General features: G+C 38.5%; 1 protein-coding gene across 13 annotated transcripts in view; it reads left to right on the top strand.

The window, feature by feature from the left end:
- The first annotated feature begins 7,566 nt into the window (after window positions 1–7,566).
- The window catches only part of FIP1L1 (factor interacting with PAPOLA and CPSF1), a 65,981-nt gene continuing 59,438 nt past the window's right edge, over window positions 7,567–14,109 (top strand). For 10 of the 13 annotated variants that reach the window (XM_019640809.1, XM_019640819.1, XM_019640815.1 and 7 more), the window contains exons 1-4: window positions 7,567–7,857; window positions 9,013–9,057; window positions 9,161–9,200; window positions 13,070–13,127. In XM_019640809.1, the coding sequence (XP_019496354.1) occupies window positions 7,773–7,857; window positions 9,013–9,057; window positions 9,161–9,200; window positions 13,070–13,127 (228 nt within the window). In that variant the 5' untranslated portion in view covers window positions 7,567–7,772. The remainder of the gene's footprint in view (window positions 7,858–9,012; window positions 9,058–9,160; window positions 9,201–13,069; window positions 13,128–14,109) is intronic. The other 3 variants (XM_019640821.1, XM_019640820.1, XM_019640812.1) reach the window with 1 other exon arrangement.

Below are 14,109 nucleotides of genomic sequence, written 5' to 3'. Positions count from 1 at the left end.
CTACTAGTCCAGTGGCTGCGCACGGTGATGACGTCAACGGATCGTGATTGGCTTGCGGGATGACAGCTCCAGGAAGAAAGCTGAAGGTTAGGAAAGAAAAGTGAGCGGGGCTTCGTGGCTCTTGGGGTCCTAGAAAGTTCAGAGATGAGAAGGAGCTGCCCAGGAAATAGCTCAACTGTCCTTTTCCTCTACCTGTCTGCTTAGATTACCTTTTCCTGCCCCTGAGAAGCCAAACTTTGATATCTTCCCTGGATATGAACACATCTCTTTAAAAGTACAGCCACTTTCCCCATTTTAACTCTAAGCAGCCAAAGATAAAACAACCAACTGTAATGTTACAGTTTATAGACTGTTGTCACATACGTTGTTGTACACAGGCCTCATAACAAACCTACTAGTCTCATTTTCACTTTCTTCATCTTCCCTCCCTCATCTCATTGCCAGTAAATCTTGGATGGCTTCAAAAATCTTGGAATCCAGCCCCTTCGCCTCACCCTTACTGTGAATGCCTTAATCCACCATCTTCACAAACCTCAACAATTGCAGTGATCTTCCATTATTTCCCAGCTTTCTGTCTCTTCTCCCTCCAATTCAGTTTAAACTAATCTGGTCCTATCATTTGGCTGCTTAAAAGCCTCACCTGGCCCAATTGCCTACAGGATACAGCCAGACTCCTTAAAATGGCACCAAAATCCTTCATGATTTTCTCAGTTTCTTTCCAGCTCCTCCCAGCCTGGAGAATTATATACCTGCACAATGAAGTCAACAGATTGAGCCCAGAATGTTTCATGGGTTCAATTCATTGAACTAGTATTTATTAAGCACTTACTAAGTATAATCACTGTGGTAGGCTCCAAAGATACATGGTTAATAAAATACATTCACTGGTCCACAAGAACTTACACCTGGAAAACTAACAAAAATCATTTTAATGATACTTTCCATGTGAGAATTTTCCTAAGTCACCATCACTACCGTCACCCTGTCCTCCCTTCAGCCCTCCAACACACAGCACAATACCTCCGGTAAGTACTTGCCATATAATGGGGTAAGTTTTAACATACCTGTTTTCCTTAACATATCTGTTTTGCTAGATCATGTACTAGAGGCTTGGTATCCCCAATGGTGGACATAACAGATGTTCAATAAATGTTTGTTGAATAGATGTTCAATTCATATCCATATAATAAATATTATAGTCAACCAACTTTTAATGAACTTGTACAATATGCGTTGGGCATTGAGGATATAAAGAGAAGTAAGTCACAGTCTTGCCTTCAAAAGAATCTAAATGAAAAGGACTCACACATGCAAAGCAAGCAAGTGCAATAAAGCACTACAGAAGTGATGACCAATTGTTTTTTTTATTAAACAATTTCCCCAATGTCATACATGTAGCAAATGGCAGGCCAAGCATATGAACCCAAGTTGTCTCTCTCCAGCATCTCTTTTTTTTTTCTTTTAAGATTTTATTGGGGAGTCAGGGGAGGGAACAGTGTTGGGGAATCAGGGAGGGGGAACAGACAAGTTACTGTCCTTTTGTTCTTCAGTCTAGTTATGGAGGACGTTGCTTCACTGGCCCATGTTGGTATTGTGATCATTGCGCTCTTCCTGGCTGAGGCAAATCAGTTGCTGGACATTGGACGGCTGCTCACAGCAGCTCACGCTGGCTGCCAACCACTTATGGTAGCTTACGCCAGCCCATTGCAAATCCCTGCAGCCTATGCCGTCGCCGGCAACTCATGACAGCCCAGCTCCAGGTTGAGCTGTTGTTCACCATCTTAGCTGTAGAGGGTGCAGCATCACTGGACCATGTGGGATCTGAACAGGCAGCTCTGCTGCTCAGAGCTTGCGCTCCCAAGCCAATTCTTTTTTTTTTTCAAGATTTTATTGGAAAATTGGGGGGAGGGGAACAGTGCTGGGGAATTGGGGGAAGGGGAACAGACAAGTTGCTGTCCTTCTGTTCTTCAGTCTAGTTGTGGAGGACGTTGCTTCACTGGCCCAAGCTGGCACCATCATTGCTCTCTTCCCGGGCGAGGCAGATCAGTCGCCGGCTTCTGGATGGCCGCTCACGCGGCTGCTGGCCACTGACGCTGGCTGCCGGCTACACACGGTAACTTATGGCAGCCCACTGCAGCAGGGGCTGTAGCCTACACCGTCGCCGGCGACCCACAGCAGTCCAGCTCCAGGTTGAGCTGTTATTCAGCATCTTAGCTGTAGAGGGCAGTGTCACTGGCCCTCATATGTGGGATCCAAACTGGGGCCCTCTGGCATCCCAAGCCAATACTTAACCAACATGCCACTCGCCCGGCCCCCAAGCCAATTCTTAACCAGTGAACCACTCATTCGGCCCAGAGATGACCTTTTCAATGTATAAGGATTACAAATGAGAGAAAATAAATTCAGACTGGTTGAAGTAAAAAAGGGAAGTGGTCAGGAGTTTCATTTAGGACATGAGTTTTTAGTTGCCTTTAAAGAAAACCAGGTGTTCACCAGGTGGACAGAATGGGGAGGAGTGTTCCTGGCAGCTCAGGCAGAAAGTGCAGCATAAACAAAGCCACAGAGTCATGAAACTATACAATGTGTGTTTTGGAACTAGAAACAGCTTGATATAGCTGGAAAGTATTGTATAAAGAAACCTAAGAAGAAATAGGAGCTAGGAACTAGAAAAGAAGGGACTAGATCAGGGCTAGTCTTATTTCCTATTCTAAATAGTAGCAGCCAAGGCGGAACTATTATTTTTAGGAGTGAAAATAATTTGTTCACATCTAGAGTTTAGGGGGGAAAAGATTCTATTAAGGACATGGACAATAATTTGAATGCAGTACGATTTTGAGCAGGGAGAACAGTTAAGAAACAGTAGCTACAAACACTTGGGCCCGAGTACATAAGGATACTAGTAAAGGCAATAGACAGTGAGGGGTGTCTAAATAAATGTTAAGGAGATAGAGCCAAAAAGTCTGGTTACTAGATTGAAAGAGAGAGTGAGGGAAAATTGATTAATGCCCACTTTTCTGCCTCGGTGACTGGTAAGTGGTAGTCACTGAGATTTGGAAAATCAAAAGAGGAACACATTGGGGAATAAATGTACTGAGTTCAGTTGAGCCATGTTTTTGTTTATTTGTCTGTTTTTTTTAATTGTGACAAAATACACGTAACGTAAAATTTACCATCTTAACTATTTTTAAGTGTACAATTCAGCAGTGTTAAAAATATTTTCACATTGTTGTGCCACCAATCTCCAGAACTTTTTCATCTTGTGAAACTGAAACTCTATAGTATGTACATTAAACAACTCCCCATTTCTCCCTCCCTCTGCCCCTGGCAACCATCATTCTACTTTCTATTTTTATGAATTGATTAGATACCGCACGTAAATGGAATCATACAATATTTGTCTTTCTGTGACTGGCTTATTTCACTTAGCATAATATCCTCAAGGTTCATCCATGTTATAATACTGTATTTCCCCATGTATATGACCCACCCTTTTTCAAAAAATTTGGGGTCTAAAAACTGGGTGTGTCTTATACAGTGGTTGTATGAGTGCAAAAACAAGAGCGAAAAAAGTGGGACATGCAAGTAAAAAAAATCTACGACTACTGTATAAGATGCACCCAGTTTTTAGACCCCAAATTTTTCGGAAAAGGGTGCGTCTTATACATGGGGGAATACGGTATGTGTCAGAATTTCCTTCCTTCCATTTCTTGCTCTCAGATGTTATGGCATAGTCAAATTAATTCCTGCTAAAATTATATGCTTAAGACAATCAGATTTACTTCATTTAAATATGATTTGTACTTCTCTGCTCAAAATAGCCAGCAATTATTTGCCATTTCTCATAAAATCAAGCATATCTCCCTACACCTCATTTCTAAGTCCTCCATATGCATGATCAACAGTAGGATTTACTAAGCACTTTCCATGTGCTTGACATTATAAGACAGGATCTGGTGACTACAGGAAAAAAAAATGTTCTCATCATTAAGGAGTGTGCAGTTTACATAACAGTGTAGGTATAATAGGCGATGATACAATTTTTCAGAAACAACAAGCAATATAAAATTTAGTGTTAAAATATGTCAAAATATATAGGAAGATGGAAAATTGAGGCTTAATTCCCGATGGAAGTATCTAGAGAGGAAGGAAACCTCTATACATGTGCAGCTATTCAGGTTGTTCAAAGGACAAAAGGCCTGAAGTAAACCATAACCTGCTACCTGCTTGCCTCTAACTTGTCCAATGCTTTGACATTTGAAACCTAATTTTAGTTTTGTTATCCTCCCAAGGAGTGGGTGTAAAATGTCATTTTAATATATCAATTTACTGATGAGGAAACTGAAGAATATTGAGATTTAAGCAACCTATTTAAAGTTTGCAGCAAATAGCATAGTTGGACCTAAATGACATATTCATTCAAAACACATTTATGAGTGTTTACTATCTACTAGGTACTGAGCAAAGCACTGTTATTTAACTCTTGTCATCATTTTAATCATCTGCTAAACATTCCCTTTTAGTATTTCTCAGAGATACAGCAAAACTGTTGCTATGTTGTTACCAACTGTTGCTTTGTGAACCATCAGATCACAGAAAAACAAAGGGAAACAAATATAATCGAAATATATGGAGTATTGTAGTATGATAAGGTCATAATTTTATACAATATCAAGCTACCTGTCTTTGACATCTCCCCTGGTGAGTAGGGAGATAAAAATACCTTTAACTAAGGAAGTTTATCCAGGCAAGCAATTCAATTTGGAAGCAAGAAAGGAAAAGGAAGAGACCTTTTGAGGCTGGTTATTAGTGATTTATGGGCTTTTATGCTTGTGGAAATCCTCCTTTTCAAAGCTTAATTCAAATACTACCTCCACCACGAAGGCAATTCTGATGCATCAATTATTATTCAGTTGTGTTTAAGTAATGCCTTGAAATACAAGCTCATTTCAGGCAGTTGAAAGGAGAAAGAGGCTTCTCAGCAAATGACGAGTGGTTCTCCCATGAAACTACCAAAGTACATTATATGCTCATGGAATGATAAATAGAAAGATAAATAGACAAGACTATATGTAAGTGATTGTCTTATGATACTCCCAAACAGAATGTAAAACCTTCATTCCATTATTGTCAGAAAAGGCCAAGAAGATCTACTAAGTGCTAGGCACCATACCAGGAATGCGTGACATAACAAAATGCTCCATTTGAGGGAGAATTCGGTGTAATGGAATACAGATATGTAGTCAAATAATTACTGTATGTTGTGATAAGACACTTTCTGTAGAAGCAGCAGAAGGTCTACAAGGGAGTGATTAGCCCTACCCCACTCTCCAATAACTCTGACCTCATCTACATCCTCCTCCTCCCTCACTCCTCGTCCGCTACATTTGGGGTTCCTTGAACACAGTAAGTATGCTTCTGTCCCAGGACTGTTGCACTTCATACTCTTTTTGTCTGATATGACTTCATCTAGCAATCCACAGGGCTTACTTTTTCTCTCCATTCATGCCTCTGCTCTTACATCACTCTATCAGAGTGGCTTTCCCTGACATGATATAAAATTGCACCCTATCCCTCTTCATCACTCCATTCTGGGTCTTCCTAGTCTGCTTACTTTTCTTTATAATCCTTATCACCACTTGGCATATTGTACACTTATGTTTAGTGGCTGTCTCCTCAGAATGAAAGCTTCATGAGGGGAGGACTTTGTTTTATTCACTGTTGAATCTACATAGCCTAGAAGAGTTCCTGGCACTTGGTAGGCCCTCCATAAATATTTATTGAATAAATAAAAAAATGAGAGGAGATAAAGTGGAATTCAGGAAAGATTTCACAAAGTTGATTATATAGCAACAGAGTTCAGAAGTATGTCAGGGATTATCCTAAACAGACAAGGGAGACTGGGAATAGCAGGTAGAAGAGTGTTCAAAGGTAAGGGGGATTAAAACCACATGATTTGTTTAAATAATACAAAATGGTGTCATATTGGTGGAATGTAAATACTTTGTATGTGCTTCTATTATAGCGTATTCTCCTTTTCCCTTGTAGGAGAATTGTTTACCACCCTTTCTCAATAGAGCTCTAAGGGTAGAGGCTATGTTTTAATCATATCTTTATTTCTAAGTTCTTAAACAGCACATATCAGTAATTGCTAAATAAATGAAAAAGCAATATTTATTGGAGTACATAAACGTATTGATTTTTAAAATTAAAATAGATTTCTTTCCATTGAAAAGTGAGTGTCCTGTTTGAAAACATTATAACTGAAAGGGACTTTAGAGATCATCTAATTCAACTTTTCCATTTTATAGATGAGAAAACTGAAGCATAGAGAGGTTGATTATCTGAGGTCATGCAACTAGCTAGTTATAGTTAAGAATGAGAATAACAGTTTTGACCCATTATGTGTCATCTTCTTGAAGGATGTGTTCTCAAAAGTGGCCTGAAAATTTGGCATTATCGACTGAAATAAAAACTGCACATACTTTATGATCTATCTTGGAGAAACACTTGTACAAATCTGCAAGAAGTCATGGGCAAGGATATTCATTGTAGGGTTTTTGTGTATTAAAGTGAAAAGTTGAAAGCAATCTAAATATACATCAGCAGAGAGATAGCCATATTAACTTTATGAGAGCTATGCTATGGAACATTATAAAGCACTTAAAAATGGACATAGTTTGATACATCTGTACTAACATGAAGGGATCTTTAAGACACTGTTCAGTTAAAAAAAAAAAAAAGCAATCTGAGGGCCGGCTGAGTGGCTCAGTTGGTTAAAAGCTTGCTCCAGAGTACCAGCTCTGAGCAACAGGGTCGCAGGTTCAATTCCCGGCCGAGCTGAGCTGCCACTGAGCTGCCAGGGCGGCAGGATGGCTCAGCTAAAAAAATGAAAAAATTATAAAAAATTAAAAAAGCAATTTGCAGAATGATACATACAGTACTGCATCCCTTAACATTAGTTAACGTCAGTTTCTCCCACAAAAACAATACGATCCACACAAAGTAAATGTATAAAAAGTTCAGAATGATTCACACAAAAGAAATGACAAGGGCTACCTCTAGAAAGGAATGGATGAAGGGGGTCTTTGACCTTAATTATAATGCTTTACTTTAAAAAGGAGAATGCATTATTCACATATTAAAATTAATTTTTGTTTGCTGTTAAAATTAATTTTTCAAGAACGTGGCCATGAACTATGATTTCTTCTCTATTTAACGAGTAACGGGACTGATAATTAACGATTCTGTATCAAGGGTGTTACAACACGTAGAGAATAAAATTAGGCCTTTCAGGAAATTAAAAAAACAGCAAAAAAGGTTGCGAAAACAAAGCATTAAGAGCAAAAGTGAACAATGCAGAACTCGCAAGCAAAGGCAATACCAGTTATTAGAAGACGGCTGGGGGAGGGGAACCCTAGTTTTCGCAGGAAGCCACGGGAGAAATCAACGCTAAAAGGGCGAGGCGGGATTCCATAGGGGCGGGGCCAACTACGGTGCGCACGCGCAAGGAGGCCCAGCTGACCGCCTCTGCGGAAGCGAATTCACCTAGAGACCTCGCGCCGCTTGGCTGCTGCTGCGCATGCGCAGGCGGGTCAGCGTCCGAGACTTCTTTGCCGCCTCCCCCGCCGTGGCCGCCTCCAGTGGATTTGAGTTTCAGCCTTTCTTCGCTCGCCGGGTGGTTTGTGCCCCTCTCGCACCGTCGGGCAGCGAGGTTGGGGAAGGGGTTGGAGGGGGCTGTTGACCGCCGCCTTTAAGTTGTGCTCGGGGCGGCCATGTCGGCCGGCGAGGTCGACCGCCTAGTGTCGGAGCTGAGCGGCGGGACCGGAGGGGATGAGGAGGAAGAGTGGCTCTATGGCGGTACGGAACTTCCTGTCCTTTCTGTCTCTCCCGGGTTCTCTCAGGCCTCCCCTCCCGGCCCACACACGATCGGCGTCCCAGGCCTCTCACGCTGCCGCCCGGGGCCTCTCGTAGGGAACCTTGTCCGGCCTAAGTCAGGCTGAGCGCGGTGTGCGCGTCTCCCCGCCCCCTCGGCGTCCTCTCGCCTTGCCAGCAGCTCCCAGCACTCAACCCACGCCGCGGCAGTGGGGATCCGACCGGGATCGTGGGGCCATGCTCCCGGTCTCGCCCCCCTCCCTACCGGGGCTTCTCGCCTTCGCGCTCTTGACCCCTGTTTTCCATTATCGATCGAGTCGTTATCCCTTTGGCTGTAGGATGCCCTTCCTGTCGCTTTTTTCAGAAACAGTCCTTCTGTGATAATAGCTAAATAAAGTCGATGCCGTAAAACTAACGTCTTGTTTCTTGATGGTCAGTTTGTATGGAATGCACCTGCAAGGGTACCTCCTTGTCTGAAAGTCGTGCTTTAAAAATAATTAATTAAAAGAGAGAGAAAGAAATGGAATACATTATGGCCCATAAAGAAAACCCCGAATGTCTACTGTATTAAGGTGAAGTTTTTCTTATTTAAGAGACTGCTCTTTATAAACCACATCATAGAAGTACCACATGTCCCTTAGGCTTATAGTGTTCACTATCATCTCATGTGTTTCTTTTCTCGAAATAAATTTGTGCATCTTGTACTTTTTGAAAGGGACATTTTTAAACATCTGTTGTTTTTATTAACTTTTATTAAGTCGTAGTCCCTTCTTGCCTGTTAACCGATATTAGATTTGAAAGTTAATATTTGTTCTTTGTCTAAAATGTATATTCTTGATTGTCTTTAGAATAGTGTAGTAAAAGTACACGGTTGGCCAACGTGCTGCTCTTTGATGTGACTGACAAACTTTGATTTTCATTAACCTGTAAAGTAAATTAAGTATCTTTAGTGGAAAGATTTAGCATTAGTAATACTCTTTTAAATGAAAATGTGTAGGGTTTCTTTTACAAAGATCTAGAAGTCTTTAATACCTTTTAAGTTTATTTTTATAGAAGTAAAGTCTGATTTTATTTTTATTTTTCATAAGACATATCTTGTTAAGTCATTATAAGGTGATCTAACTTTGGATGTGCTTATAGGCCCATGGGACGTGCATGTGCACAGTGATTTGGCAAAGGACCTAGGTTAGTGCTTGTGATGATCACTTCAGATTTTCATAATACTGGTTTCTTTAAGAGTAGTTTGTTCGTTAATTGTATTTATTTATTTATGTATTCTTTTTGGTAGATGAAAATGAAGTTGAAAGGCCCGAAGAAGAAAATGCCAGGTTAGTGAAATTTCTTGTTGATACTTAACACAGGTTGTGTGAAACAGTGATTCTAGCAACACATTGTCATAATTATTTCATTACAATCATTGATTTGATTACAGCATTTTGAATAAAGGTTAGAAGACAGTGAATCCATTGGAGTTTTTTCCTATTTCAGGACTTAATCTTAAACCAAGTGAGCTCAATAGAGGAGTATGCAATGTAACCATTAAGCTACCAAAAATTTTTTTTAACTTAAAAGTTTTAAAAATAATCTCTTGCTGCTTTCACAATTTATTAATATTTCTGATGGTATGTATAATGCACTTTGGTTATAATTTCAACATTTTGTATTTATTTAAATTCAAACTGGTATTAATGAATTTATTATAACATTGATTCCTTTCATTAGATTACTAGAAAGGTATGAGTATTGTTTACAGAACATGTACAAGGAACCAGAAACTTATTCTAAATTTCAAAACAGCTCACACAAGTCCATGGATATGCAGACATTACTCTGACCAGATGCTTTAGTGTTGTATAATGGGGAAGAGGTGGTTAAAAAAACCAGCTTTTAAAGAATATTTGGGTTTAAAATATTTGGCTGTAATAAAAAGGGCAGTAACAGGTGTTAGTGAGGATATGGCGAAATTGGAACCCTCATACACTGATGGTGGGGTTGTAAAATGATGCAGCTGCTTTGAAAAAAACCTGGCAGTTTCTTAAAAGGGTAAATATAGAGTTACCATATGATCCAGGAATTCCACTCCTAGGTGTATACCTTAAGAGAAATGAAAACATAGAACCACACAAAAACTTGTATAGTAAGTCCTCATTTAACTTCGTTGATAGATTCTGTGAATTTAAGTGAAACTACCTATAAGGAGACCAGTTTTACCACTGATACGAACAAGTTATGGTCCTACAGCATCTCATCAACATAACAAAACTGTTGAACGAAAGGATAGTATTTGAGCACCTGCTGTACATGAATGCTCATAGCAGCATTATTCACAATAGCCAAAAAGTGGAAATAACCCGTGTCCACCAAATAATGAAGGGATAGATAAAATGTAATATATTTATACAGTGGAATATACTATTTGGCAGTAAAAGGAATGAAGTATTCGTGTGGTACAGCATGAGTGAACTTTGAAAACATGCTAAGTGGAAGAAGCCAGTCACAAAGGTCTACGCATTATATGCTTCTGTATTAAATGGACAGAATAGGTAAATTCATAGAGAGAAAATAGTGGTTGCCAGGACTGGTTACAGGACAAAATGGGGAGTGACTACTAATACATACAAGGTTTCTTTTTGGGGTGATGAAAATACTCTGGAATTAGTTGTGATGATTGCACAATTTTGTAAACATACTAAAAACCCTTGAGCTGTACACTTCAAATGAGTGGATTGTGTGTTATATGAATTAATCTCGAAGCTGTTACTTAAAAACAAGTGAATGGAAGGAAGAATTGAGAAGTGAAAATAGGTATTTAACTTAGGTGGTGCTGAAATTATTCTTCCTCACTTAAAACTATCCCCAAATTGGAAGATATTTTTTTAACTCATTGCTATATCTGATTTTATCATCTTGTTTTGAAATGTATGTATTCAGTACAGTTTCTAATGCTAATCTCAACCACAAAGTGAAGATTTTTGTAATTTATAGTTACAAAAGTAATTAAGTATTTCTTCATGCCCTGTTTTTCAGTTGGCTAAGAAATTAATTGATAAGATGTAATTGAAGCTTATTTTCTGATTGAACATTCTTTTATTTTAACTCCTCAATATATAGCTTGATTAAATTTATTGGACAGACGCCATCTACCTTTTCTGAGCATCACTGTCAAAATGTCTATATTCCTATTAAAACTTTATTTGGAAAGCTATTAAGTTTATTTCATCCTAGGGAAAATATCTACCCTTAAAATAATATTTTTCTAGAAAAAGTTTATAATTTCACCATGTTTTCAGTGTTTTAATGGTGATAGAGAATTAAACTTTTAAAAGTCTATTGGGGAAGAGTATTTCACCACACCTGCATTCTAGTATCCATCTTGTGTACATCATTGCATTGCCCTAACTTAGCTGAGCCCTTGCTATTCAAGTTTTCTCCAATGTTTTTGTGACTGGTTCATTGTTAAAACCTCTGTTCTTAACCATCACATTATACTATCTTCAATTCTCTCATGTTTTATCTGTCTAGGTTTTGGCTGACCTTACTATTTTTTTGACATAAAAACCAAGCTGAACTTGTTTCTGGCTACCTAGAATCTTATTTAAGCAGGAAGTAAATGTACTGAAATAATACAGTTGTATATTTTTTTCTTGGGTCAAGCAGTAGAACAATGAAAATTTAACAGTTATCAGTTTTGTTTTTTTTAAAGATTTTATTGGGGAATTGGGGGAGAGGAACAGCGCTGGGGAACTGGGGGAAGGGGAACAGACAAGTTGCTTTCCTTTTGTTCTTCAGTCTAGTTGTGGAGGACGTTGCTTCACTGGCCCATGTTGGTATCATCATTGCGCTCTTCGCGGGTGAGGCAGATCGGTTGCCGGCCTCTGGACGGCCGCTCACGGCGGCTCTTGGCAGCTCTTGGCAGCTCACACCGGCTGCCGGCCGCTCACGCTGGCTGCCGGCCACACACGGTAGCTCATGGCAGCCCACTGCAGCAGGGACTGCAGCCTACGCAGTCGCAGGTGACTCACGGCAGCCCAGCTCCAGGTCGAGCTGCCGTTCACCATCTTAGCTGTAGAGGGCAGTGTCACTGGCCCCCATGTGGTATCCGAACTGGGGTCCTGCTGCTCAGAGCTGGCGTCCCAAGTCAGCTCTTAACCAATGCGCCACTCGGCCGGCCCAACAGATATCCTTCATTTTACTTTACTTGAAGATTGTGTTGTAAAATACCATTGTAGAAATTAAATTGATTTATATAAAAACAGCTTTACAGAAAGCGAAGTTAGAAGATAGCGAATGAGAAGATCTTTGAACTATATCAACATCTGGACTTTTTTTTAAAGACATGTTACTAAATATTTGTTAGTTGCTTTGTAGTTGTATTTCCTTATCTATAAAATGAGGCTAATGGTTAATTCCCATTATGGAAATTATAATTATTAAAAATACAAGAAATCGATGACACTGTAGTACTAGAAGTTTTATTTGATACTTAATTGCCATATACTTGAATATGACATATGAGGGTGTTATATATTAATTTTGTTATAATTTTATAATGACAAATTCAGGTATTAACTGGCCTTATAAAAGTAATTCGTTTTTTTAATGCATCAAAATTAGGTCTGGGGATGCCATTAGTATCAAATTGGAAGGTAGTCTTAAATGAAGGTAAACTTTTTTTTAATCTTAAAATTTATTTTTTATGCAACAAAGAACATACATCCTATAAGATTGATGAAACAAAGTCAGGAAGATGAATGTATGTTAACTGAATACTAAAAGAATTAACGTGATTATACCACAAATCTGAAAAGAGGAAACTTACATAGTCCTTGGTAATTACAGCAGTACCTGGCATATGGTGGATGTTCAATAAAGATTTAGGATAAGTAAAGTTGTGTGTGATATATATTTTAAAAATGTAAAACAACTCAAATTATACTCTACCATCGAGTTGTAAATTTGACATCATTAACAAATTTTGAAGCAGTTCCATTCTGCTTCCAATGTTGCATACATGTTTTATGCAAGGCATTGGGAATAGTGGAATTCGACAAGTAGTTTTCACTATCCACTTTCTTACCATCTAGTGGAGACAGTAATTTTAGGAAACTATCAGACATAGCTTAAAAATACCAGTATACTCTTATCTGTACTTCTGAAAAGTAATACTAGGCATATATATTATTTTTGTTGTTTTTAGTGCTAATCCTCCATCTGGAATTGAAGAAGAAACTGCTGAAAATGGCGTACCTAAACCGGTAACATAAGGCTTGAAATCTAGTTATTTGCTTGAAATTTTTATCAATAGTTTTGTGTTCACTTAGGAAGAAAGCCAAACTTGAATATGACTTTCAATATCCTGCCTGATTAGGTCCCCTCTTGTATGTCTTACCTCATCTGGTGCCATCAAAAGTATAACAAAGAGGAAAAGTAGTGGGAAGAGATTTCAGATGAAATAGGATATGTGCAAAGGCTTGATGTTTCTTTCAAGGAACTTAATGGCGGTAGATCTCCTAAATAGATCATAGCGAGCCTGATCTTCAAACATCTGAGTCCTGAAACCCAAGTTTTATTGGCATAATTTTTTAGCAATTTTTAAAAAATATATAAGTAATAGTATCTGACCTCATGCCTGCTAAAAGTAAATGCTTTGGGGGAAGGGGAGTGTTTAAAAGTATCATTAGTTCTATGACTATTTTAACATTCTAATTCTGTAAGAAAAAAAAAGATTGTTGTTCTGGGTGTTTGAATTTGTATGTAAAAAATATTTTGCCTAGGTGGTTGACTTTTTATTTTCTATTATGTGACTAAGCACAAGATAGCCTTTTATAGCCAAAACAAAACCTTTGTAAATAGCCCCACTTTTTACTCCTGGAACCAAAGTATTCTCTCAGCCATTTGCATGCAGGGCCTCTTGTAGGTGTTAATGAATGCCAAGGATGCTTCTTTAACTATTTGGTGCTTATTAGCCATGACATTGTGACTCTTTAAAATTAGTTGTTTTCCTCTTAACTTCATATTCTTTTTACTAAGAATTTCTCAAATAATTATTTTTGATAATTTTATCTTTTGGATATCTTATTAAATTGCCTTAGATCCTTTTCACAAGAGGAGCAGTTATAAATACTAGAAAAAAACACGAGGTGTTATTTACAAAAAGTGATAGTAAAAAAAGTTTTATTTCACACTCTTATCCCTTTTTATCATGTAAAACATCAAAGTTATAAATGAGTTGAAATG

Source organism: Hipposideros armiger, unplaced genomic scaffold (assembly GCF_001890085.2).
Source record: "Hipposideros armiger isolate ML-2016 unplaced genomic scaffold, ASM189008v1 scaffold_53, whole genome shotgun sequence".
Lineage (NCBI taxonomy): Eukaryota > Metazoa > Chordata > Mammalia > Chiroptera > Hipposideridae > Hipposideros > Hipposideros armiger.
The sequence above is the reverse complement of the archived record's forward strand: the minus strand, read 5'-3'. Positions and strand labels throughout refer to the sequence as shown.